The sequence below is a fragment of the Aulonocara stuartgranti genome, assembly GCF_965226115.1.
Source record: "Aulonocara stuartgranti genome assembly, chromosome: 18".
NCBI lineage: Eukaryota > Metazoa > Chordata > Actinopteri > Cichliformes > Cichlidae > Aulonocara > Aulonocara stuartgranti.
The window spans coordinates 13,113,485-13,138,912 of NC_138954.1; the positions used below are offsets into that span (position 1 = coordinate 13,113,485).

At 42.1% G+C, this 25,428-nt stretch overlaps 2 protein-coding genes across 7 annotated transcripts; both read right to left on the reverse strand.

Annotated features, from left to right (window-relative positions):
• Window positions 1-576: 576 nt before the first annotated feature.
• Window positions 577-13,589, reverse strand: sec62 (SEC62 homolog, preprotein translocation factor). Its single transcript, XM_082512947.1, has 8 exons — window positions 13,492-13,589; window positions 8,734-8,842; window positions 6,129-6,234; window positions 5,392-5,581; window positions 4,896-4,991; window positions 4,593-4,653; window positions 4,386-4,505; window positions 577-2,767 (listed from the first exon to the last, which is right to left on the reverse strand). Exons 1-8 carry the CDS (start codon window positions 13,525-13,527, stop codon window positions 2,232-2,234), a joined length of 1,254 nt encoding a protein of 417 aa, XP_082369073.1. The 5' UTR covers window positions 13,528-13,589; the 3' UTR covers window positions 577-2,231.
• A 129-nt stretch (window positions 13,590-13,718) lies between these two features.
• samd7 (sterile alpha motif domain containing 7) lies at window positions 13,719-25,285 on the reverse strand. 6 transcript variants are annotated; one of them, XM_082512938.1, is made up of 10 exons: window positions 25,026-25,285; window positions 24,569-24,654; window positions 18,536-18,672; window positions 18,129-18,252; window positions 17,461-17,585; window positions 17,273-17,354; window positions 16,399-17,075; window positions 16,186-16,301; window positions 15,994-16,104; window positions 13,719-15,348 (listed from the first exon to the last, which is right to left on the reverse strand). In XM_082512938.1, exons 1-10 carry the CDS (start codon window positions 25,146-25,148, stop codon window positions 15,112-15,114), a joined length of 1,818 nt encoding a protein of 605 aa, XP_082369064.1. In that variant the 5' UTR covers window positions 25,149-25,285; the 3' UTR covers window positions 13,719-15,111. The 6 variants fall into 6 exon arrangements, with proteins under 6 accessions (XP_082369064.1, XP_082369065.1, XP_082369066.1 ...); XM_082512939.1 differs by having other exon boundaries at window positions 13,721-15,348; window positions 24,569-24,733; window positions 25,026-25,284; XM_082512940.1 differs by lacking the exon at window positions 24,569-24,654 and having other exon boundaries at window positions 13,724-15,348; window positions 25,026-25,284.
• Between the last annotated feature and the right edge of the window lie 143 nt (window positions 25,286-25,428).

Below are 25,428 nucleotides of genomic sequence, written 5' to 3' on the forward strand. Positions count from 1 at the left end.
TTGTTTTGACCACAGATAAAACATGGAGGTTTTACAGTTTTTTTTTCCACTTTCATTATTTCTCCCGGAAATGCGTGATGAGAAGCAGCAGCAGCATAGAGTAATACTACAATATACAACAGACCGATACTGTGCAACAGTCAAGAACAACTGGGAGAATCTTTTTTCCCCTGCTCTCTCTTTTGTGAAATATTTATGCCAATATTCAGAGAACAGCCACTGACACACTGGCAACTCAGGAAGGGGAAAAAAAAAAAAGACACTACCCCTTCTGGGGAAGAAAAAAACAAAACACATAAACAAGACGACATCGTGGTCATTAGAGCGCTAAATGGAAGTACAGCAGACAAAGCAACAAACTACAAAGGCTAGAGGAGAAACTAAAAGAGTTGTAGAGAAAGCTGTGTGGATTATTTTAAAATATTACTTCATCAGAGTGTGTGGGGAACCGGCAGGTCACTGTTAGTGTTACGCAAACCTCAAGTTAATGACTGACCACTGTTTGTGAGACACATGGCACCACACAACTAACCCACCGTGTCACAAGTTCAACAGTTTTGTGGCAAATGTATTTAAAAAAAAAAAGACAGATAAAAATGCTGATATCTAATAGACTCCCACTGTTGTTACCTTTAAATAATGAGTACACTTTATGATCATATTAAAAACAAAAATAGATACTCTGGGGATTAAAGTTACACCTCCTACAGAAAAGCAGGGGCAAACTTTGATTCTTAGACTGAGTAAATGCATATATCTGATATATCAATAGAATCCATTTATAAATGATACATTTCTATTTTATATTCTGAAATAAACTTCTCGCTATGACTAAAAACAGCATCTAAGACATTTCTAGCCAGAAGATAATGTGAAGGAACAGCTTGGACCACGGTTAGTGGCACCACAGCCGCCAGCTGGATTCACAAAGCGACGCCCGCCAACTGCTGTGTGGCGGCTTGTGCGAGACGAGACGGGGACCGACATGGTTGGAGTCTAGTGCAAATGCCTTTAAACGGTTTCATTGAGACCAACAAGTCTTTGTTTAGCTGCACACTAACGACAACCGTGCTGTGCTTTTTCTCTGTGAAAGTTGTGTTGAGTTTGACAGGACAGTAACAAAACTAATTGACCCGAACACACCTTGCGCTCAGCTCTCCCTCTTAAAGCGTGCGTCGTCGTGAGCTGTGTTTGGCACTAGAGTTTGCGTAACATTATTATCTGGTTCTGTTTGCAAATGAATGAGCCGACTCTACCTCTCCTTGCTTTAGTTGTACAGCAAATGTTGCAATTTTTGTTTTTAGTGAAGTAGGCCCTGCATCCCAGTTGCTCACACTAACTGTTAAAGATGAGTCCCACATTATTAAACATGAACTAGAAGTACTTCACACAGTGTGTACAGGATTGCACTATGATCATAAGCCATTAAAAAAAAAAAAAAAAACTGAAAATAGCAAGTACCTCAAAGAGCTGAACGCTCTGCTGTCCAGAAGCTCCATCCAGCCACATTATAGTTGATTTGCTTATTTTTTTCTTTTGAGTAAACTACAGGTTTTGGTCCATCTGGTGAGGTTCAGGTTTCAAAGCTGACCCGCTGGTCATTTTGCTGCCTGAGAAAGCTATCAGACTTGCCGCTCCTGGCACAGCTGGCTTGCTAAATTACCACAAAATGTGAGAGAACAGTGGCTTCCTGGCTTTCTCCAGAACTACCGTGGATTATACCGACAATACAGAGCTCCTATGACAAAAAGGTGGCCAAAAAACAGAACGTGTTTTATTTACTGGTCAGTTTAACACCATCATTCTTTAAACTCATACCTACTCTAGGTCTGACCTCACATACAAAACATCCAAATGAATCCATTGATGGGATATAAATAAGAGACATTGGTTTGAACTGACACAAAGAAAAAGAAAAAAGTGGAGGAGGTCTGGTCTGATGGATTCCTCAGGCAAATGTGTCCGGTGGCAGTTTCATTTATACATAAATAACATTTGGGTGGGAGGAAACGGATCCACCGTAAGGCTTCTTTTTAAACATTGTTTCCCCATTGTTGTGGGTGTTAACTTTTCAGTGTTGCGTCTATCTCGGTACTTTAGTGGAAGATCTCAACAACAAGAGATGGAACCTCTCTGCAGCCTCAGAGAGGCCGGACCAGCAGGTCCTGGGATCACAGCAGGGAGGGAGGGAAGGACAGAGAGAAGTAGAGAGTGATGGGATTGGAAGAAGTTTATGTTTGAGCAGTCTGAGGTTTAGTCTCACTCACAAACCGTTCTTTCCTTTCTTGTGTCTCTTCATCTTCCTCTTCTTCCTCCTCCTCCTCCGTGTGCTGCTCCAGCTCCTCCCTGGTGATCATCTCAAAGTCGTTTCCGTTGCTGTGCTGTGAGCCTTCATCCTCTCGGCGGTCGCTGTCTGTGTCTGACTGGCGTTCCTCCGTTCCTTCCCCTTCCGCTTCCTTACCCTCCTCCCGCCCTACCTCTTTACTCTCCTCTTCATCCTCCTCCTCTTCCTCGTAGCCATCCTTCTTTTCACTGTCCGACTTCTCGTCGCTGTCTGACTTCTGAGCCTTGGTGGAAGTGCCGCCGTCCTTCTCGTCTGACTTGTCTGTGCCCTTCTTCTCGCTGCCTCGAGGTCCCTTGTATTCATGGGTGTAGAGCGGCCTGAACGAGTCGATGAAACCAACGTCTGCTGTCAGGTTGGGCAGGAACCAGAAGTGATGGCGCCCGCCAGTCACCAGCCAGATAATGAGGAAGAGAATGCAGCGAGCTGAGGAGACAGGAACCAAGCAGTGAGATAAACTTAACACACACCTGGCATCAAAAAGTGGAGGAGAAAGAGAGACCATATTTCTCCCACATTAGCTTCTCATCACTGGCTCCCTGTTAAAACCACAATTTAAAGTCCTTCTCCTCATACAGTCCTGAATGATCAGGCCTGATCTTATCTTAAAGACCTCACAGTATCATATTAACCTAATGAGACACTGTTCTCAGACTGCAGGCTTAAGCTGTGTCCACACTGAAAGCTGACAGCTGGTTGCTTGCAGACACACCAGGCTACGGTTGCCTAGGCAACCCTATATTCTATTTACTAACAGGCTATATGACCATTTACAGTATTCTGCGCTCTCATTGGTAGTTGCCTCAATCAGTCTCCTGGAAGCTAAGAAAAGTTTATTACATACTTTAATACATACCTCACATACAAGGTTTTAAATAATCAGGCCCCATCTTATCTTAATGACCTTGTAGTACCATATCACCCTATTAGAGCACTTCGCTCTCGCTCTGCAGGCCTACTTGTTGTTCCTAGAGTATTTAAAAGTAGAATGGGAGGGAGAGCCTTCAGTTTTCAGGCCCCTCTTCTGTGGAACCAGCTTCCAGTTTGGATTCGGGAGACAGACACTATCTCTACTTTCAAGATTAGGCTTAAAACTTTCCTTTTTGCTAAAAAAGGGCTGGACCAGGTGACCCTGAATCCTCCCTTAGTTATGCTGCAATAGACGTAGGCTGCTGGGGGATTCCCATGATGCATTGAGTTTTTCCTTTCCAGTCACCTTTCTCACTCACTATGTGTTAATAGACCTCTCTGCATTGAATCATATCTGTTATTAACCTCTGTCTCTCTTCCACAGCATGTCTTTATCCTGTCTTCCTTCTCTCACCCCAACCGGTCGCAGCAGATGGCCCCGCCCCTCCCTGAGCCTGATTCTGCCAGAGGTTTCTTCCTGTTAAAAGGGAGTTTTTCCTTCCCACTGTTGCCAAAGTGCTTGCTCATAGGGGGTCATATGATTGTTGGGTTTTTCTCTGTATCTATGAAGCGCCTTGAGGCGACTTATGTTGTGATTTGGCGCTATATAAATAAAATTGAATTGAATTGAATTGAATTATCAGGTTCCGTCCGCTTTTGGTCCCCATGGGTTATTTTGTGAATCCCTTTCAATCCTCTGCTGCAGTTTCTAAAATTAGAATGGGAGGCAGAGCCTTTAGCTTTCAGACCCCTCCGTCGGTGGAACCAGCTCCCAGTCTAGATTTGGGAGAACCTTCTACTTTTAAGATTAAACTTCAAACCTTCCTTTTTGATAAAACTTATAGTTGCTGGATCAGCTGACCCTGAACCATCCTCTACTTATCTCAGCAGAAATCCAACTTAAAATTGTTCATGTGCTGCCTTAATTTTTCATAGAATATCTTTTACATTGCAAAAGTGAAGAAAAAGGGTGGGAACTGCGGAGATTTCCCTCTGACATATGGCACAGTTTTCACTAAATAAATACAGAACACAGTCTTCAGCTGTGGAAATGCGTCTCATCTACAACATGTATTGGCACAAATTTCATCACATCCCTGCCCGGACCAATGATTTTATTACTGTTTGCACTTACCGACAGCTAGAAGCAGGATGCTGGCCACAAAGCAGCCAGCTGCAACACTTAGATAATACACGCCAACACGCATTTCAGCTGGCCACAACGGAAACAGTGTGGCCGCTATCACCGCAATAACTGAAAGACAAAAACCAGGAAAATTCGTGTCAGATAACTCTTTCATTCTGTTTTTGATAGTCGAGGAGAAGAACTCAGCTGACTTACCGAGAATCAGACCCATCGCAAACGTCTTGAAGTGGACGGGATCATAAATCCACACGTACACCTGCAGGAGAGAGGCACGCTTTGAGTACTTCACAAGCACTTCCTGTGTAGATTTAACAATCCTGCAAACGCACTCACCTCTGTCAGGGCGCCCCAGGGCAGCTGTGGCTACAATGTAGCTTGCCATTACCGGTGTGTGAATGTGTGTGTGAATGACTGAATGTAGTGTAAAGTGCTTTGGGGTCCTTACGGACTAAGTAAAGCTCTATACAAATACAGGCCATTTACCATTTACGTACTCACCTCATTTCCATCCAGGAACAGCTGATCTTCGTGAGGCTCCAATTTAAACTTCTTCTTCACCTCTTTCTTCTTTTTGGGGGTCCCAGGACTGTCATCCTGTCCGATCAAATCAAAAGTACATTTAAAAAATAGACTTTATTTGAACCGTTATAAGTTAATTTAAACTGTGGAGTTTAAATTGTCAGGGTATGTTGTTAACATTCAGCTTAGTCATGCTTTCTCTTTGCCAACATAGACCAGACACCATGTAAATATGACTTTGAACTGGGCGTCTTTCCAGGACATCTACAGATCTGTCTCTATGCGCACTTTAAACTCTCAGAGTCAACATATCTGCCCATTTACTGTCAGGTTAGGATGATCCCATCAGCTGGGTCAAGGTAACTCGAAACAAACATGCAACTTTGGTTCCACCTGGGAACAAGCAGCTGAAGGTAAACTGTTATTATCCCAGTGAATAAGGCACATTTCATTTTGTATTCAGAGGGTCACATACACTTTTCTCTTTCTTAGTTTCAACTGCCTCGGGTTCTTTCTTCTTCTCTTTCTCCTTCTTCCCCTTTTTCTCCTCTTCTTTGCTGCTGTCACTCTTGGGCTTTTCCTTCTCCTTTTCTTTCTTGGTGTCCTTCTCTGTTTTTTTCTTCATCACCTTGAGAGCTCGGTGGAAGAACTGTTTCTTTAGAAGCCTACAAATAGAGAAAGAGGACATCAGATAATGAAAGGCTGTAAATACCGATGTGTGTGATTCACCGACAAGTAAAATGACTGGTGAGTTTACAAGAGTTGATAGCTGTGCTAGAACATAGTTAAGTTAATAAAAAGGTTTTATATAAGCATATGGATAATCTTTTTTTATCAGTTATTCAGCATTTTTTTTATCATTCAAATAATTCTGTAAAAAGTTTATTCAGGTTCCAGCTTCTCAGATTTAAGTATTTGCAGGTGTTTTTAACTTTCTAACATATTAGACAAAATAAAGAAATCATCATCAATGATGAAACAAATACAGGAAATAAACACTACTTAAACTTGTTAGTCCTTTGCACTGGTATTTGTATTCACTGAGCTCTTCTTTACTGTATGGGGTTATTTCCATCTTGTTTATATGTATAGTAAGGGTTAGCTGCAACCCCACATGTTAGTAACTCTACTGCCAGTGCTAGAAGCAAAAATATACTGTTATGTGATAAAAACCTAGCTTGTGTGGTAGGATGTGTTCCACGGGGCAGCTACCTATTGCAGTAATCCACCGCTGACTCCCTGGTGGTGAACAGAGCCTCCTCTCCCTTCTTGGCTTTGGCCCACTTGGAGTCCAGCAGACAGTCCACAGCCTTGGAGGCTAAATGAGGAGATGCAACAGACACACAGCACTGAAGGTGTACTGAAATGACAAAACACTCTGTGGACTGTTCAACGTATTAATAAACACAATACGAGACAGAGCAGTAGGCACATCAACAACAACAACATGCATCAGTGATGTGGACGGCCTTTAACATGAAATAGTACATAGATTTTTATTTTTCACACTCTTAAGCCTTAAACAGTCTTAACTTCTGCTTCCAAGCTATTGATCAACACAATATGAGGCACTCGAGAAGAAGTCCAACGTAATCATCACTAAAAACTTCTAATTGCTGACTTTTTTTGGTCACTTTGGAACAGTAACTTGAAAGAAGCTGCAGATTCAGATGATAAATCCCTTTTCTATTTTTATGTTAAAAATAAGTGATGTAATTATATTGGCTCCTGTTCATCATTTTATCTATCTATATCTATTAGGGGTGCAACGATACACAAAATTCACGATTCGGTTTGATACTTTGGTGTCACGGTTTGATATTTTTTCGATACAAAAAAAATGTTCATGCCTTTTTAATTTGTCATTTATTAAAATTATAAATATATATTTTAACTCAAAAGTACAGTTTTTGAATTTAATGTTGCTGAAACAACAAAGTAATAAAAAAAATAAATTTATCTGATCGAGAAATCACTCATCTTTGGAAAAGAGAGTTTATTACAGAGAAATGGCTCTTTCCAAAATAAAAGCTATACTATCCGCTTCTTCTGGGCTATATTCTCAGCAGCATATTAAACATATCAGGTCCCCATAAGGAGAATCATGTGCTAACGGCTGTCTAAATGACTCGGGTAAAGTTTGTAGCATGCGTACTGTTGTTTTTGTCTGCTTCCACTTGTCTTTGCACTAGGATGATGTCGGAGTAAATGTGCAGTCATATTCCTTGTGTTCCCACTAGTGCTGTCAGCGTTAATCTCGTTAAAATGACATTAACGCCACAACACGGCAAATCTCCGTTAACACTTAGAGCCCCCGAGAGCAGCTACCGCGGATCGCCCCGTGCGTGGGGCTGGACGGCCAACATGTTAACGAGCTAACTGCGCTAACACACTAGTTCCCACCCATGTAATTGAGCATTGCGTGGCACATCCGACATACTGTTTTACTTTTGTCCATGACGCGCTTACCTTCAGGGTCATACGTCACATGAAAACCAAAATAGTTCCAAACGCCAGATCTGAATGAAGGTGGGGGAGGTTCAATTTGCCATGTTGCAAGGAGAGCTTAACTTCTGTCTCGCTAGCTTGCCCTGCGCTCAGTGAATCTGCGTTCGACTACTCCGCCTAGGCTGCACTGTCGAGCGCAGATCCACTGAGCGCTCAACACAGACAGCATCGTCAGAAGGAAAGTTGATCAAATAAATTAAAAAGTTTGTATTGTTCGATACATATGCGTACCGAACCGAAAGCACTGTATCAAATGGTTCAATATCAATACGAATATCGTTGCACCCCTACTATCTATCTATCTATCTATCTATCAATCAAACAGCTTGAAAAAAAAAAACATGAAGATGTTAAAAAGGGGATACAGAACCTGGCAAATGTTCAGTCTTACTATAGTTTTACCTGTTCACCTGATATCCATGCAGTCATGACTCCTAATGAGAACAGATGTGAGGTCATACATCTATACATTAATTTGCCCAAAACATCTTTGTTTTTGTCCTTCCTCTAACAACAGAAGTGAAAGCTGAGCTAATCTGGTTTGAGTCATGCCCACTTTCCCCCTTGTTTTGCAAAACGATTGTTGGGGTTTTCGCTTTACCTTAAAATATGAAGCACTGTGAGGCGACTGTTGTTGTGATTTGGTGCTTTATAAATAAAATTGGACTGAAGTGAACAGAAATGCATAGAGAAATGTAAAACCACACAGAAATAAATAGGTAGAGTAATAAATAGAGGCAAACACAAAAAACAAGTGCAATATTAAACTGCACTGAATGTTGTGCACTGTTGTGGCCACTGAGTCCAAACCTTCCATGTGACTCTGCAGATTTTGGCCTAGTAGAAAATTAGATGACATTTAGTAATGACAGTGGCTGCTGTTTATCTTGGAATCAACATGAGCTATAGGCCACACTGTTATTTCAAACATGTTCATTTGGGCCCTGGAGCTACTGTAGCCCACAGCAAAGGTAAGAACTGGTAAGGTCATGAGATAGGAAGAAAAGCTGACCTCAGCAGTCACAACCTGCACAACCTACAACTACTGAGTCAACAGTACTTCCCAAAACTGACAAAAAGGTTCACCTGTGCTACAAAAACAAATCAAACATAAACACTGTGTGGGACAGTCAGGTCTGTGAGTGAAACTGCAGCAGAAACATGTGGAAAATCTCACAGCTCTTTACCAACGTGACACACAAATACTGCTACATCCAACATGGCGCTGGTTTGTATTAATTGTGACGGAGACTCTGCTCCATCTGTGTGTTCTGCAGACAGAGGCCACAGACTTCAGGCCAGAACTAACCAATGAAGTAGTCGACTCGGTGGCCCATCATGTTTGTCGACTTGGTGGGGCAGTTAAACCGAAGGTACTTGGCCACCGCCTTCTCCTCCTTGGTGGGCTCGCTCACCTCCTGCAAGAGCAGAGGAAAAAAAACGTGTCACATGCAGTCTTCCCATCTGGTGAAATGAGGAATTGGCACAGAAATGCAGACAAGCGACCAAGAGGAAAACATCCTTATCCTAATTTATTGTAATTATGAATTTCACATATTTTGTGAAATTCAGCTGAGAATAGATACACTGGCATCAAATGAATCTGTTCAGTCTCCCAACTCACCGACTACGAGCCAGTAAAAGCAATGCACTCGTATATCACAAATCCTGTGATCTAGATTTCTAGCTAACAAGAAAATGTGACAATTTTATTAAAAGCAACATCCATAAATTTAATTTCCCATCTGTATTTCCCATCAAGTATGGTCAGCTCAGTTTTAGAGGTGGTGGAGGTCAGTGTCCCTCACTGTTATAGAAGTCATCATTTGAAGTTGGCTGTAGGATTCTACTTAAATAGAAATGTTCATTTTTCATACAGTAAGGTTAACTGGGCTACTGCCACCAATCGATAGACTCATCAGATGTGACAAAGTCGTATTTATCAGGACTTAAACCAACTCTGTCTGCCAGAATGACAAACCATTGATGAGAAGGTCAAACACAACCTCTGGTGCTAACATCTGCGGCTATGCTCTCTGTCCCAAGCTCATACACCAGCAGTGTGTCTGGGATCAAGCTGCACTAAAAGCTAGATTCCTTGTAATCATACATGACAGGTAACTAAAAGCAAGGCAGAAGCTCTCTCATCTTCTAGAGCTTCTGTCTGTTTTTAGTGCGATTTTCATAAACTGCAGAAATCTGTCAGAGCATCCAGACCCTCCTCCAACTCATCACAACATCTGCACTGTCTGCTCAGCACTGAAAAACACGCCAGTGGTACTCAGCTCTGCTTCACCCAGTCGAGTCTGCTCCGGTTCACAACATGAAGAGGAAAAGAAGCCATCAAACAAGCCTTTGTTTGGAGAAGCAGGTATCCATCACACACAGCTCAGTTACCTGAGACTGCTACACAGGAAGCCCCTGCGTCACCGTCTATATGATCTACCTGGCTTGATCACTGGAGTATCAGCCGTTCTCTGTTCACCATGTGAACTGAACCGCTCTCAGTATGTAAACACTAACTGCTAGTGTGCCACACCAAGAATAAAACACAGGCTCTTTGTGCTGTAAAGCTGTGAAACCATAAAGTCAAGAACAAAGCAGACCATCTGCTACCTGTTTTTTTTTTTGGTTTTTTTTAAAAACACAGGTGAGTCACACACCTCAGCTTTTTGTGGCTGCTGGTTTTGCATTAAGGGCCACATTTGTCCAGACTTCTCTTTGACTAGAGATTTGTCTTCATTGCACTGTCATCTGATTTCGAGGAAAGCCAGCCAAATGTGTCCTTTACAGGCTCCACTATGTTCTTGGTCATCCACCCTGCCTGTTCCTTTGTGCTTCTGCAGAAAATCTGGAAGGGACTGCTGATACACTCTGAGAGACCTTAAAATTGCAGCATGGCTTACAGGAGCACGTATGCACTGGGGAGTTTAAATTATTTTTAGGACAAAAGCTACGACTCTTAAGTTTCCTAAAGTTCTTTATTAGCCCGCTGCTCCGGTTTGCTGTTTTTAAAAATAATAATAAAAATAGTAAAAAGCTTTTAGCTGTTCAGCTTCTAACCCACACCTTTGTGTCCACTAAGATGAGTCTGTGCTCTCCCCGTCTCCCTCCTCTCTCCTGTGCTGTTCTGTCTGAGCTATCCCATAATTTGTGGTTAACACTGTAATGGGTGAATAGGACTACTTAAATTGAGTGCAAAATTATACTGAACATGTGAACGGAGCTCAGTTGTTTCCCGACAACAATCACCTGTTGCTCTGCTGTTTTAACAGACTCACTTGGATACTAACAAACGTCTAGAAATCTAAAATAAGATATTTACTTTTGATTTTTGCAGAAGAACTAAAATGCTATTTTTTTTACCTAAACATTTTGCACAGTAGTTAAAAGCACTTTACATTTTAAGCCGTATATTTATACATTTAACAACATTAAAACACAATGGGGATGCCATTTGAATAATTAAAAAAAGAAAAGCGATAACTACGGCATCATCTGGTTGTTGACCCACATGTGTGTGAATAATGTTTCACCAGGTAATGTATGTCATAAGTTACTCTGTAACTGGAAACTCATTTTAACCCAACACTGTAACCTTCTACGTAGCCTGATGTGCACCTCCCGAGAATTGCAACTACACGTGTGGCCGATGCATACCACAACAACTCGAATGGTGTGGAAGGTTGCGGTGTAGACATTTAAAGGGGTTTCTGGTTACTACGCAAGTTAGAAGTCTAAATCAAGTATAAGGGAGGAAACAGCACTCCAGTATACGGACATAATAGTCTTGGCTTCAGGACATTCTGACTGTTGAAAGCTGTAAAATAAAAAGCAGGCTGGCAGGCTCGTAAATGAGATAACAGGATGTGCTGTAATAGAGCTGTTGGCTGAAACACATGGAGTGTTATCAGGTAGGATGGACCTGTTCAAGACTAAACTGATTCCCGTGGTCACTGATGAAAATAATCTAAGTATTAGACACATCTCACTATAATCCAATGCAGTCCACTTTCTAATCCAGGCCAGGGGGACTCCAGTTTAAGCACAGGTAGCCACACCGCTTTCTCTGCAGACACCTCTTCCAGGGCAAGGCAGCCAAGAGACTCAAGCTCTACAGTGTCCTGGATCTTCCCCTGGGGTCTCGAATCTGGCTGGACATACCCTAAAAAGCTCACTCAGGAGGTGGCCGGAGGCATCCTGCTCGAACCACCTCAGGGGGCATCCTATTGATATGGAGGAGTAGTGTGACAACCTCTAGAAAGACAAAGTCTTTGGAGGACACTCTTTTGTTGTTTGTATCTACAATGTCTTCTTTCAGTCATTACCCAGAACTCAAGCCATGGGTGGGGGTGTGAATGGAGAATGAACCAGCAAATCTACATCGTTGATTTCTCACGCAGCTCTTTCAGACCAATGCATCCACATTACTGCAGACGCTGCACCAATCCATCAGTCAGTCGCCTGCTCCTTACTTCTCTCCCTGGCAAATGAGTCCCAGAGGGATCTGACCCTCAAATATTTATATTACTGAGGGAAAACAGCTCACCTTAGTTCACTGCACTACTTTTTGCTGTGTCCAAGTTCTACACCGACAGTCAGTGGAGCAGCAGCTTCTCTAACAGACTGATTCAGCTCCACTGCCATAAGGACTGATAGAGGAAGTCTTTCAGAACTTATGTAAGAGCTCTTTACATTGCAACATATTCCAACAGATTATCATATGCACTCTCATTTTAACATGCTCTCTTCCACTTTTAACATATTTAACCAAAAATGCTAAGCCGCTTTAAATTCAGCAGCAGTGGAAATACTTGCAGGAGGCGATGTGGTTTACGCTGCAGGACAAAAATGCTACAGCCAGCCAAAGAAACAAACTGTTTTCCTCATTTATAGTTGTGAGCCTGCTCGCCAGTTCCTTTGTGAAGTAAACTGCAGGACAACAGAATTAAACTTTTCTTCTTCTTTTTTTACCTTAAAGAAATGGACCTTTTCTTTGTATGAACTTTATTTCAACTTGGACAAAGCTAGTTAACATTTTTCTTTTTTAAAAATTATTAATATGACCATACAATTGTACCAAATCAAAAACAACCCTAAATAGCGATTATGCACACCTGGATCTCATGTACCTCTATCCAGTTTAGATAAGAGCCCCATTGTGTTCTTTTCAGGTGATTTTGTCCCCACCCCCGTCTGCCCATTCTCCTGTTTCCTACTGAGTAACTGTTACTGATCCCGCTAACCTACCAAGAGCTTATTATCATCTTCTGTTTGTCAATGCAAATCTTCTCCCGACCCGCCGCCTGTCCACACTGCGCAGGACCTTTCTTCCGTTTCAAAGGATTGTTTTACCTCCCCACTGCCTCAAAGTGTGGCTCAAATGGGGTTGCTGTGTTAACTTTATTATATATATATCGCAGTGAAATGACTCGTTTTAATGTTTAGGAGTTTTATAAATAAATCTGAACTGAGAAGTTTTGGTTTAGGACACGCAAAATAGACAAACAATGACCTCAGGCGTATTTCAAGTGATGCAAACGTGACCTGTAACGTCTCTAAACTGTTGCTCCTGGAGCCGATCTAATTTGCAGTCTGCTGCACAGTCAGTTATGTGGAGATGCGCTGCATAGACTCATTAATTAAGTTCCCACACGTTATGTAAACACGCTTGGTTAAAGCTGACGCAGCTTAGCCAGCCAACGTTTGCAGCCAGCCAGTTCAATCCAAGATAAAATGAAAACCGACCCCAGGAACCACTAAGCAGACACTACAACGACCTAATCATGAAGTCTAGACAAAGACATGATGGCTACTGGGGGCGCACACAAGAACCAGCTTGGAAAGGTCGCGTTAAATACAAATCCTATCGTTTGTTTTCGCTAGCCTGCTAACGCTAGCTACCGTTTCCATCCTCTGGCTTCATCTGGCGCCTGCTCGCAGCATCCCGCGCTGACGCTGCCGTCAACAAAGATCCAGCAGTGGGTCATAAACCGGCGCCCACTTTCACCCATGCCCCCCGACCCACAGGAACCGGGGTTTTTTTTATGAATTAAATTGATGTTACCTGGATCCGCTTCTTGTGCCTCCTGCGCTCCGCCATGATCCTCCAACTCAGCTCATCCGTGCTCGAGGCTGCGCACGCGCATGGAGAACGTAGTATCGCGAGACTAGCCTAACGTTCGTTTCCCATTGATAAAATTCAAGATCTAATTTAATACATTTAATATTTGAATAATATATATTTGTAATACAGTATTAGATATAATACCGATAAGGATAATTCTATTACATAGAACTATTGTGTTTTTATTAAGAATTTGGATACAAACAATACATGGTATGACCTGCTATGATGTATGGTTTGGAGATGATGGCGCTGACAGAAAGAGACGAGTTTATTAGAATTTAGCATATCAGAGGGAAAGTCAGGTTGAACGGTTTGGACATTTGCAGAGGAGACAGTGGATAAACTGGATGGCGAATGTTGGAATTGCCAGGAAGCAAGAGAAGAGGAAGATGACAGAGTAAATTCATGGATGTAGTGAAGGAGGACATGCAGAGCAATGGTGTGACAGAGGAGTTTGCTAGGGCCAGGGTGAGATGGAGGTAGATGGGCTGGTGTGAGGGTCTCTAAAGAGAGCTGCCAAAAAAGGAGAAGATAACAGAATAATGTGAATGTAGTCCCGGCAAACTGGGAAAAGTATAGTGCCCCAGAGTGGAACACAAACACTGTTGCCAGCTAAAGCTTTTTCTCTAAAGCCTTCCCATTTCCATTCACAAAAAAACAACACATGACTTTTTTCAGCTTGAAAATGATTGAGCAGATAATTGCCTTGACTGTTGCAGCAACTATTTGCATCCACCAGACAATAGATGATGGAGTTATATGATTGTATAGTCATCCAGGTCATGACTCATGAAACACTAAAGAGGTTGAATTAAAGGCAACTGTCCTTCCTGTTTGATCCTAAAAACATTTAACCTCTCATTCCAGAAGCTTCGTCAGTTCTAAAAGCTGCCTCGACACGCGAGGACATGTTTGCGTGTGCTCCCCTGACTCAGTAGCTCTGGGGTGTTACAGGAGCCAGTTCTTGTTTTTAAACAAGTCATTAAAACTGAAAAAAAGAGATCAAAGAAAAAGCCCCAAAGTAACATATTAAATTAATACTCATGACGAATGTATGCAAACTTCACACAATATTCTCATTGAGCCCAACCTATTGATTCCATGTGATGACAAGAAGATGCAGATTCCTGTGTAGAAAACCCCCACTTTATTTACAGTATAAGAAATGCAAAAAAATGTATCAAGCATCAAAATCCAGAATATTTAAATATGTCATTATTTTGTTTATAAAATATTTCCAAAATATGATTACTATGCTCTGCACGTCAGCCTACAGGAGCGTTTAGCAGCTTGCAAGAATAATTCAAGAAGCTATAATCAGACTAGCGAAGAAAAGTGATGTAGGACCTTATCAGCGTCTGATACTGTATCTTAAAATCCACATCACTTTCACTCCACTGCAGCTGCTGCTGTTAAATGTATAAAACGTTCAACAGGAACCTGAAATGTGGATCTTCAGTCCAGTTCAGCACAGTGTAAACAAATCCACCACAGCGGCAGCAGCAGCTCACCAAAGCGTGCTGTTGTACCCTGCTTTGGTTTACATTATTCCACTGGTCAGGCAGTCTCACTGCTGGCAGATGGAGGCGAGTTGTTTTCTGCGTCGTGGAGGTGGTCAGCGGATTTTATGACATCGGGATCTCTTGGACTTGCCACCATCTCCTCACTGTTGCAGTTAATGGGAGAGCCGATCTCTGATGAGCGCTCCCCGGGCTTCTCAGGGGTGGCCTGCAGTGGGGCGGTGGAGAGTGGCAGATTCATCATGTACAACATGCTACCAAGACGTCTGGACACCTGTAGAAGAAGAAGAGCAAGAGGGAAGGAGCACGTAGATGTTAATTGAAATAATTTGTGCTATAACTGAGACATTGGCGTATAAGAATGAATGAAATACAATTAGTGAATAAACTTTTTCACAGTAGACATTTTAGCTCTCATAGTAAAGAAAAAACTGGGGTTTTTAATAGGGGCTGTACTCCACTAAGGACATGTTTGGTTAAACAAACTTTACTTTATCCCTTTAATAAAGTGAGGTAACTTCAGTTCAAATCTGTGGAAGCTTGTTTCTGCAACAACAACAACAACTACAACGAAATGTTAGCCAAAACTCAAAATTTCAGGTTATTATCTTAAAAATTTGACTTACTGACTCAAACTTCTGAGACAATTTGAAATTTCTAGTTATTGAGTCAGAATTTTAGGATAATAGCCCAAAGCAAAAATGGTCTTTTGTCACTTGTGGAAATAAGCTTCCACACAAAGCCCATAAAACACTCATCAAGGATATTTATAAAACCTCCTCACATGGAGTTGTATAAATAAGCGGTCATGTAAATAAACCTTTCTTCAAGATTTATCCTCGTACATCAGATAATCCCTTCAAATCCTGTCTTTGGTGGCTCGGGATTGCATTTCCAGTCAGAATCTGTGTTTTTGTACCTGTGAGCGGATCTTAAGAGCTGGCCCCAGCTTCAGTCCCAGTGTATCCAATAAATGCTCCTCTGATAGGAGGGGCAGCGTCTCTCCGTCAATCATGTGGTCCTTGAAAGTCTATTAAAAATAACCCAACATTAGAAAGTCACAACAGAATGAATTTAGAGGCGGCAACTACAAAAATGTGAGGCTACTAACCTGGGCATACTCTGAACACGTGGGAATACTGTTAATAAAGTTGTACACATCATTCACTGTCCACTTCCTGATGTCTTCGGGTACCTCCTCACCATTTAGAAAGAGATTTGGTGGGCCTTTAAAGACAAAAAATGCAAGTATATTAAATAACTGGCAGCAGAACATTTCACAGTTTTAAGCACAAGTGTTATTATTTAATATTTCTTAACTCACCAGGAGGAAGGAAACCATTTCCAGGGACCGGGAACATGTAAGGGATCCCTGTTAGAGTTCCTCCAGTGGAAGGATACATGAATTTCTCCTGGAACGTCGAACATTGGCTAGATATGTCTTTATCATTTGTTCCACTGTTGGCTGCATCTGAACTCCCATCTTGGCTGTTCACGCAGGCTTTCCGGAGGCCTGGCTCCCCATCTTTGTAGTTTTTCCTGCTTCCGGTGGCCAGTTCAGGGTCTACTTTGGCCTGATGATGTGTCTTACTGGTGGCACACTCCTCTCCCATGTCCCCCTTTGGCTCAAGCTCCTTCTCCTCCCCCGATGCGGCCCCTGGGCTCTGCTCTACACTTTTATCTTCAGTCTGACCCTTCACGTTGGACACATGGCTCTCCATACTCTTGTGAACAGTTGGCCTCCGACCTGCTCTGCGCCCCCGCTCTCTGTGCAGCGTGCTTATTGCTGGATATGGGTTGGCTGACATAAGAATATTGTTGGAGTGCAGTTCATCCAGGGTGGGCCGGTGGACGAAGACATCGTGGCCGTCTGGCATGCGCTGACGACCTCTAAACATCATGGGGTTGGAAGGGTATGACATGGGATTTTCAATTCCCATCAAGCCTTTCTGGTGCGCGTTCTCCAGCTCCTTCTGATGCAGGATGGCATTCATTTCCATTCTGAAAAGAAGTGCATATAAATATTTTAGACATATTTGTGCAGCAGTGGTGATGGAGCCATGATATAAAACCCTTGCTGCAGCATGGGTGGGGGGATCAAGTCTCAGTCGCATTCAGTAAAAACAGTGACGCAAAGCGTGCGGTGGAATAATTTCTGTGAGATGATGATGGTGATGATGATTTTCGGCACGTAATACCTGGCTATATTTTGCTTGTGAATGAGCTCTTGTCGCCGGGCAACAGTTTCCATGGGCTCTGAGGGTAAGAAGCCATATCCAGCTGAGAAACAGGAAGAAACAGACAGGCTGTCAATGCCTATCACCGCGCATTAAAACGAGACAGGCTGTTTGGGAATTATCTCAGGCGATATTTCTGTGGTGCTCACCTGGTGCAGGGAAACCTCTTCCTGGCAGGACGTTGGCATGAGGAGGCAGAGGTGGACCGAGGTGAGGGCCCATGTGCATCTGCCTGGCTTCAGACGGGACTATCTCGGTAGGTGGAACTAACTCCCTGATAAGAGGAATAAACAAAGAAGAAAAATTATGAACTGGAAAACACTTTAAAAAGCATATATTTGTAGAATCAAAATGTGGAGGACCAAAGTGGCCAAAAACAAAGTGTGTATTACTCTATTTATGTTTCATTTTTAAAATTAATTTATTTGTATTTATGAATTACTGTTTTCATATTTATTTCCCCTTAATTATTTATTATTTTATTTTCTCTGACATTTCTTTATGCATTTCTGTTTCACATACATTTAGTTTTAACTGAGAGATTTTCAAAATGCCTCTTGAAGGAGGGGAAGAAATTAGGCACATAAATTAATGTATACATAATCATTTTGCCAATTTTGGAACTCCATATAAAAACAGCTGGTTTGCGAGGACTATTTTAGCCTTATAAACATTTTAATTGTCCAAAAGAACAGAAAAGAGCAGCAGATTTTTTACACGGACACCTCTTGTAGCATTTTCTTCTACTCGTTTTCTTGTGGTTGCCCTTTTTCAGACAACTATTGTTGTAAGTTTAGGACAGAATTCAGCTACTGACCTCTCCATGAACCGAGGTTCGAACTGTGCGGGGACCCCCTGTAACCTCTGCTGCCCCTGGGCAAGGATCTGCGGTGCCATAGCCATCTGGTTCCTCATTATCAGCTCCTGCCTCTGCCTCAGCTCTGCAAGAAGTGAAAAAGCACCACAGGTCACCGGGAGGCCGTTTTAGCTGCTTCACCTGGCGCATGCACTGACTGTTAAAGCTGGAGCCTGCAGGTGCTACTGAGCAATCCACCAACGTGCAAACACGGCGTGAGGGAAGGTGAGGGAAAACAGGCTTGATCACCAAATACAAATACAGAACCCAAATTGCCAAATACAGAATCAACTCTGTCTATAAATAAAACCTGAAAAGTTAAATAATATTTTCTTGGTTTTTGTTGTTACGCTGTTCATCCTCCTCACCTCCAGCAGACATCCCATTGACGAGTCGGTACCAGTGCTTCTCATCCAAAGACCCCTGCTCCCCTAGCGCTGTCATCTTCCTCAGCTGCTCCCGTGGGGTCATGACACACTCACGACCTTTGACCTCCACCTGAATGCTGTTAAGAAAGAGAGCCAATTGAAGGATTTCTATAAACTAGACAGTTTACTTGACACATTGATCCTATAACGCTTCGCGTGGCAGGTAAAATAAAATCACACAAGATTATTTCTCACAGTAGCTGAAACTGAGCCAACTACAAACCCCTCAGTGCTGGGTGCGTTTTTGTAATTCCCTCACATCACCATTAGAGAGCAGCAGTTCTCTATCTCACGTTGATTACTGAACATTGCAGGTAAATTCTGCCTAGTGTCTGTTATTACATACTTTATGACTGCAAAGATGCAGCAGTGATTTCAGCAGCATGTAAATATTTGTAAACGGCTTGTAAGCGACCTTTTTAACTACAGCTAAGTATAACTCTTACCTCACCTTTTCCACAGACCTGGCCTTAAGTATTAATCTTAAACCTACCTTAACGCTAATACCTCGCCGTAATGCAAATCAATCCCGAACCGTTAAATCCAAATCCTAACCCCGTACGAAGGCCAGAACAAACAGCTGGACGATTTCTTCTCATCTTTTCTGTCCTTGCAAATGCTGCTGGTCCTCCTGTACAGGGATAGAGGCGCACTCACATGTGCGCTCACCCCAGATACCCGCATTGTTCTCGGCTGAACCAGCAGCTTGTGCAGATAAGTGCAATCGACTTAGAGACCTCCAATTAGCCTTCCACACTGCAGAAATCCCATTACAAAATATGATACTGTAAACGACAGTAATCCAGCGCTGCTAATCCAGGGCCGGTGTGCATCTGGAGACATGAATAATGGATGCTCACCCCACAGAACCACCTCTTCATATGAGGTTTGCTGATTGAACTGATGAGCCTGCCAGTGCAGGGACATGTGTAAGCTGTGCACATGCACTTGGACATATTATTTCTGCCGTACCACCCTCCCCCTAGTCAAATGCTGCCATTAGATTTGCACCCAGGACTTGTGCATTACCCACAGTCTCTCAAGTTCCCTGTGAAGCCCATCTAATCTGACGACTTTAATCCCTCTGTTAGTTCTGCAACAGTCTGCCACCTACATCTGCTGACCTGCCCACTGTCCTCCCTACTGCCCCATCCAACCCCCGTCCCCACCTTCACAGGCCCCTGCTACCCTCAGGATCCTATTAGCTAAGTCCTGGCTATACAGCACTTTAAAGGGATGTGTTGGAGGTAATCCGCACGTTTAGAGTTTTACCCTCAGCAAACCTTGCCTGTAAGCATCCCGGACAATACACCCTAAGTGCTAAGCCTATTAGTCTCCATTAGCTCCCAGGATGTCCCCAAAACACCTTGGGGATAAATCTGGGGATGCAATCGGTTTATGTGGAGCTATGTGGCGGGAACACATGCCCCCTTCACCTCCCTCTCTGCCAATGTCACTGCAGCCATCAGCAAATAAGAAGAAATGTATTTACACGGCATTAATGTCCGTGTAAATCCCGAGTGGGCACTGAGCTCCGAGCCTCGCCTGAAGTGTCATCGCCTTTACACACAGCCAATATTTACACTTTCATCAGAAAGGAAGTAAACTGCAGAATTTATTTAAAGACTAATTGTTTTTCAGAGTGTGGATAAACACCTAACATAGTTTAAATCAGTCAACATGTCAACGAAGGAACAGAAGTCTGATTCCAATGAGCCTGTACCTAAATACAGGTTCACTCTCAGCAGCAACACCTGTGTTTACCTGCGATCCAGTTTTTAAACAGCTGCACAGATAAATACGGTGAGACGAAGATCTAAAATTCCTTAAAACTAATAATAGTTTTTTTATTGCAAATTTAAATATCTCCTGGTAAATGGGGAAATATTCATTATTATCTTAAACATCAGCATCATTATCACAGTAAGCACTTTTCCTCATTTAAGTCAATTTATTACTTCAACTCACATTTCTGCACACACAGCATGTGACACCCTGTCTCCTTCAGTTTAACAGATTAATTCACATCAAGCATCATAAACAGAAAATGTACTTTAGGTACCTAAATGTACCTGAAGTGTGTGAGGTTTGCTGTTGATATAACATTTTAAATGTGGGTTCAGCCTGTGCACCAACTATGCACAACTTCCTGTTGTGCATTTGCACTTTCTTTCTTTTCTTTCTTTCCTTTTGAGCTGACGTATAAATAAGTCTGCAGGATTCTCAGCAGAACAGCACAAAGTGTTTTTAAACAGTGAGTCTGATATTTACTGAAATTAATGCTTTGCTCTTTAAATGTGATGCATCAGAGGCAGAAACTGGAGTGTCTGTGAACTTGAGCCATTTAGAGGAATCCTTTATAAGGCCTGTTGGAAACAGCTAACACTCTGATCACGTTAAGTCTCTTAAGTGAATTCGTAGCCTGAGACTGAGTTTACTGCAGTAACAAATCTTCAAAACTGGCTTCTTTTGAAGTGAGACATGCAAATTTGAAGTGGTCGCAGTGTTTTTCTAAGTGAAACTTTAGTCAAAGGTGAGCTACGGAAACTCTTGTCATATTTCCTTGACAAGCAGAGGCCACACCGCAGCTGCCAAATCCGGGGATTGGACTCCTTGGATTTACTGTTGCCTGGTTAATCTCATTACAAGCATGAATTAAAGGGAAAAATTGCTGACAACTTAGATGGAGCCCTGAGGAGGTCATATCAGACAAGACAGAAGTATTGTCTAGCCTTTCCTAATCCCCTCACAAAACACACATGAGCTAAAGCCATGCAAATACTGTCAGTTGCATGAAGCAGATTAGATTTCGTGACAATAAGTGCCGAGTTGCAGATATCACTAGTTTAAGAAATGCTTGTGGTCATAAACTCACATGACAAAGTGTTGATTGAAAGGATGAGTATTAATTTATATGTGCAAACGCAAAAAATATGCAAGAAGCCAATCCGGAAATACTCAGTGAGCGCTATATGCAAAATCTGGGCTAGTTATCATGTTAATTATTTGGATTTCAAGGTTGTCCTTTAATCGTATTGGCCTCTAGATTATCCACATACGGGAAAAAAAGATGCATGGCAATATTTAGCATATTTAATATTTAGTTTTGTATTTTTTGTGGGTTTTGTGGGTAACAGTAGCTTTACTCATATATGACACTTTTACAAAATGCATTGGCAGAAAAGCAAAAGCAGAACGGCAAATTCCAATAGAAAGCTGGACATTAAAAACAGGATAAAACTAAACATAAGACAGGACGTCCTATAACATCACTGAGTTTGTGACAATTAAAGACATAAAACTGTTAGATGGGAACGTACAGAGAAAATCAATGAGTGTAAAATACTGAAAGAGGATGTTTTCATCCACCTACCTTTAGGTTCACACTGCTGAGCAGAGATTGAAGATGCCGGTGTCTCAATTCCAGAAAAATGAAAAAGCCAATAAACTAAAATCAAGTTAAAAATGTTTCCCAAAAAGTTTTTGGCGAGCTCACAGATCTTCGTCTTTCCCTCTTTCACGTCCAACTAAATGGCCTCCTTAGATTTCTGGCCAAGTGGTTTGAGTTCAGTCTGCTGCCAGCTAACTGCCTTAACTAAAAAAGACCTGTTAAATACTGATTCATTTCATCTCCATTAGCTGGCCTTATCTCCTGTTTTAAGCCCTCCCTGCCCTGACATCACTATGATCTCCCATCCAACTGCTTGCTGCACCTTGCAACTGATGTGTAATTACTGAAGCAGCACTGGCCCTAAGCATGGAGTGCTAAACCTCTTTCAACGTTCACCTCACTAATCCCTTGTTAGCACTTTAGGCCATAGTTAAGACACCTAAATGCTTAGCTTCCTTTTCCAGTAGTTAAGTGACCAACCCGTCCTTAGCTGCTCTGTGGCCACCTGCAGGGAAACTGCATGGCGCAGGTTGCAGACCTCCTACTGCTCTAGTTTTTGTTGTTTGTTCACATGTCTAGTTTGAATGTCAGAAGTATTGCTCTCCACAGGGTGCCAAAGGGCTGACCCAAACATGCTTGGTGGTAATTTGGCAGAAATCCGACTAAATGTTGGCCAGATCATCCTCTCAGACCTCTTAATCTGACAGTTTGTGCTCACCAGCCGCTTACAGCATAGAGCTGCACTTCTAGGAATGATGTTTTCCTTAATGCCTGGGGGCATTTTGACTACAGACCGGCCCACCAGGTATTAAAGCCATAAAGCCTTTGAATGAAAACAAATGCTGTTGTGACAGTGATGTACAGTCTTGTTGGTATATGTATGATTTCTATACATTTTACGTCAGATAAAAACTTTGGTTGTAAGATTTAGATAATTATTTAATAAAAACTAGGTATTTTAAATGAGAATAAGAAAGAAAAGTATTTCTTTGTGCCCCCCTTTCCCTGTTAACCTTCCTGCCTTCTTGGGACCTTTTTGTGCCACTGCTATGTGTTAAATGGCTGCCATTTCCACTGTGTTCAGTGGAATATAACCAAACTTGCCACAGGATAGTTTTTACCTGTCAATGTTAATATTCCAGTGTGAATTCCTTAAATCAGCCTAAAATGGCTGAGCAGCAGAAATCCCCACACCCATCACCCTGGGGACCATTTTCTGCCCATTGACTTCCATTATAAATGCTATTTTTCAACCCCAAATTATCATCATATGATTTTATTTTTTCTTCTTTTCTTGGATGTCAATGAAGACTCAGGGCCTTGAAGTTTAAATTTTTAAATTGCAAAAAAAATGCAAAAAAATAATGGCAGGTCAAAATGTATGTTGGTGCCAATCTTTGGTCCATCTAAAGGCCTACTTATAATGACAATCACATATTACTTCAACTGGTTTTTTGTGGAAATATTTAGTTTCGTTTTTTGGTTTTTGGGGCTTATAACACAGGGCGCTCATGTAATAACACTGGGATTTGAAGGGTTAAAACAACGAAAATATAATTAAAACTTTACATGAATATTTCAGGGAGAAGTAGTTTTACAAGGTTGGCTAATTTAAAGTGGAATAAGATATGGATATATGGTCTTTTTATGGCGTGGCTGAGAATGGTCCCTAGGGTGATGGGTGTGAGTTTTTTAAAGGATGGCAGGAGGGTTAATGCCCTACCTGGCCCCCTGGCAAAACTTTGCTAGACCCGCCCCTGCACAGTTACCAGCTGTCAGCTACATAAAAAAGGATCCTGGTGTTATTTATCTCTCAGAAACAGTTGATAACTTCAACTCATTCATGTCACCTAAAAGGTAAACCTGTTTCTCCATCACCTGTTCAGCTCTGATGATCCAGTAAGGACATCTCCTGGTTTCATCTTCATGTTTCCCTCTCACCACATATCTAAACAGACATCATGACCAGCAGCTTTACAGCTGTGGCTCCAGCAAACATCAGCTGATACTAGAAATTAATATTAAATACATTCTAACAACAGCTGATCAAGCTTAAACGTGCTGCTGTTGTTTAGCGCAATATCCGCTGGTTTCCTCTTTCTGGCGCAAAGTGGGCGATAAACAAACAAGAGAGAAAAGCCGATCAGCTGATCATTGATCAGTTTCATGATTGAAGTAGCAACAGGAGAGGGAGGGGGAGAGAATGAGAGAAGAAGAGGCAGCTGTGCAGCATAAAGACAGAATAAATCCAGCTTTGTGTCTTTTTTCCATTCTAGCTAAAGTCCGGGACAAACTGCGTCTCTTCTCAGCTCAATACGAAACTCGTAATATTTTCTCTGAATGAGGGACCATTCCATTTTTTTAAGGAGCCGTTGGCAACTCTACTAACCTTATGAATAAAATAAAGTTCACTATCAGTAACATCATAGCACCCACCCAGCTGTATAAAAACTCCGTCAAACTGGCTAGAACGCAGTATGAGTTATTGCAACTGACAGTAAAAAGTCAGCAACATGAAAATAAACTCCACCTAAACTTGGTTTATATCTGACCCAGATAGACTGCAGGTCATAACTTCTTACCTGAAGTTCAGTTCACCTGACACTCGGACTGGCGGCTGCTTCGGGTCTCTCCTCCTGCCTCCCCTTCCCTCGTCCACCTGTTGCCTCTGTGGAAGCCCCGTCATAGCCACCACCAAACAACGGAGTTATTTCTACACATCGACCTGCATCTGGCCAATCCACCACCTCTCATTGTTCATGCCATTACAAAAAAAATAAAAAATAAGTCACTGGGGATATGCCCGGTATGCCCGATGGCCAGTCCAGCTATGTTAACCTGCAACCAAATCTGCAGCTCCATACAGCAATGTTACGACTTAGATTATATCTTATAACTCATAACTCTTATGTTAGCTGCCCTCAGTAGCATACTGTCTGAAATATTCCACAGCTGCAATAATTCTTTAAGTGTTATTTTTTCCTTGGTATTCTAATTTCACCGAAGTTTACTAAACTCAACAAACTTGATATTACTTACCGGGACATTTATTCTGTCCTCATTTTCTTTCACCGAAAAATTGTTTCCTGCAGTGCCATCTTTCGCGCTTGGCTCTCCTACCTTTGCTAACGTGATGCGCATAGCGCAGAAGCGATGCTGCATTCACTTACACTCGGATATCTGAGCGTCACCGTGAAAACATAATCGGACATTTGATATTTGATTGAATTTTATTGTTTTGCCTTTGGGGTGGCACCTGGGGTGGCCAGTCTGGTTTGGGGGGTGGCCTGTGCCCCCCCAGGCCACCCCGCTGGACACGCCATTGGCAATGAGCCTCCAGAGAGCTGAGCACTCTGACTGCTCATCATATACATGCCAAATACATCAGTTAAAGGCAAAAAGGGAAAAGTAGAGACTTTTAACTATTTATTTTTATATACAG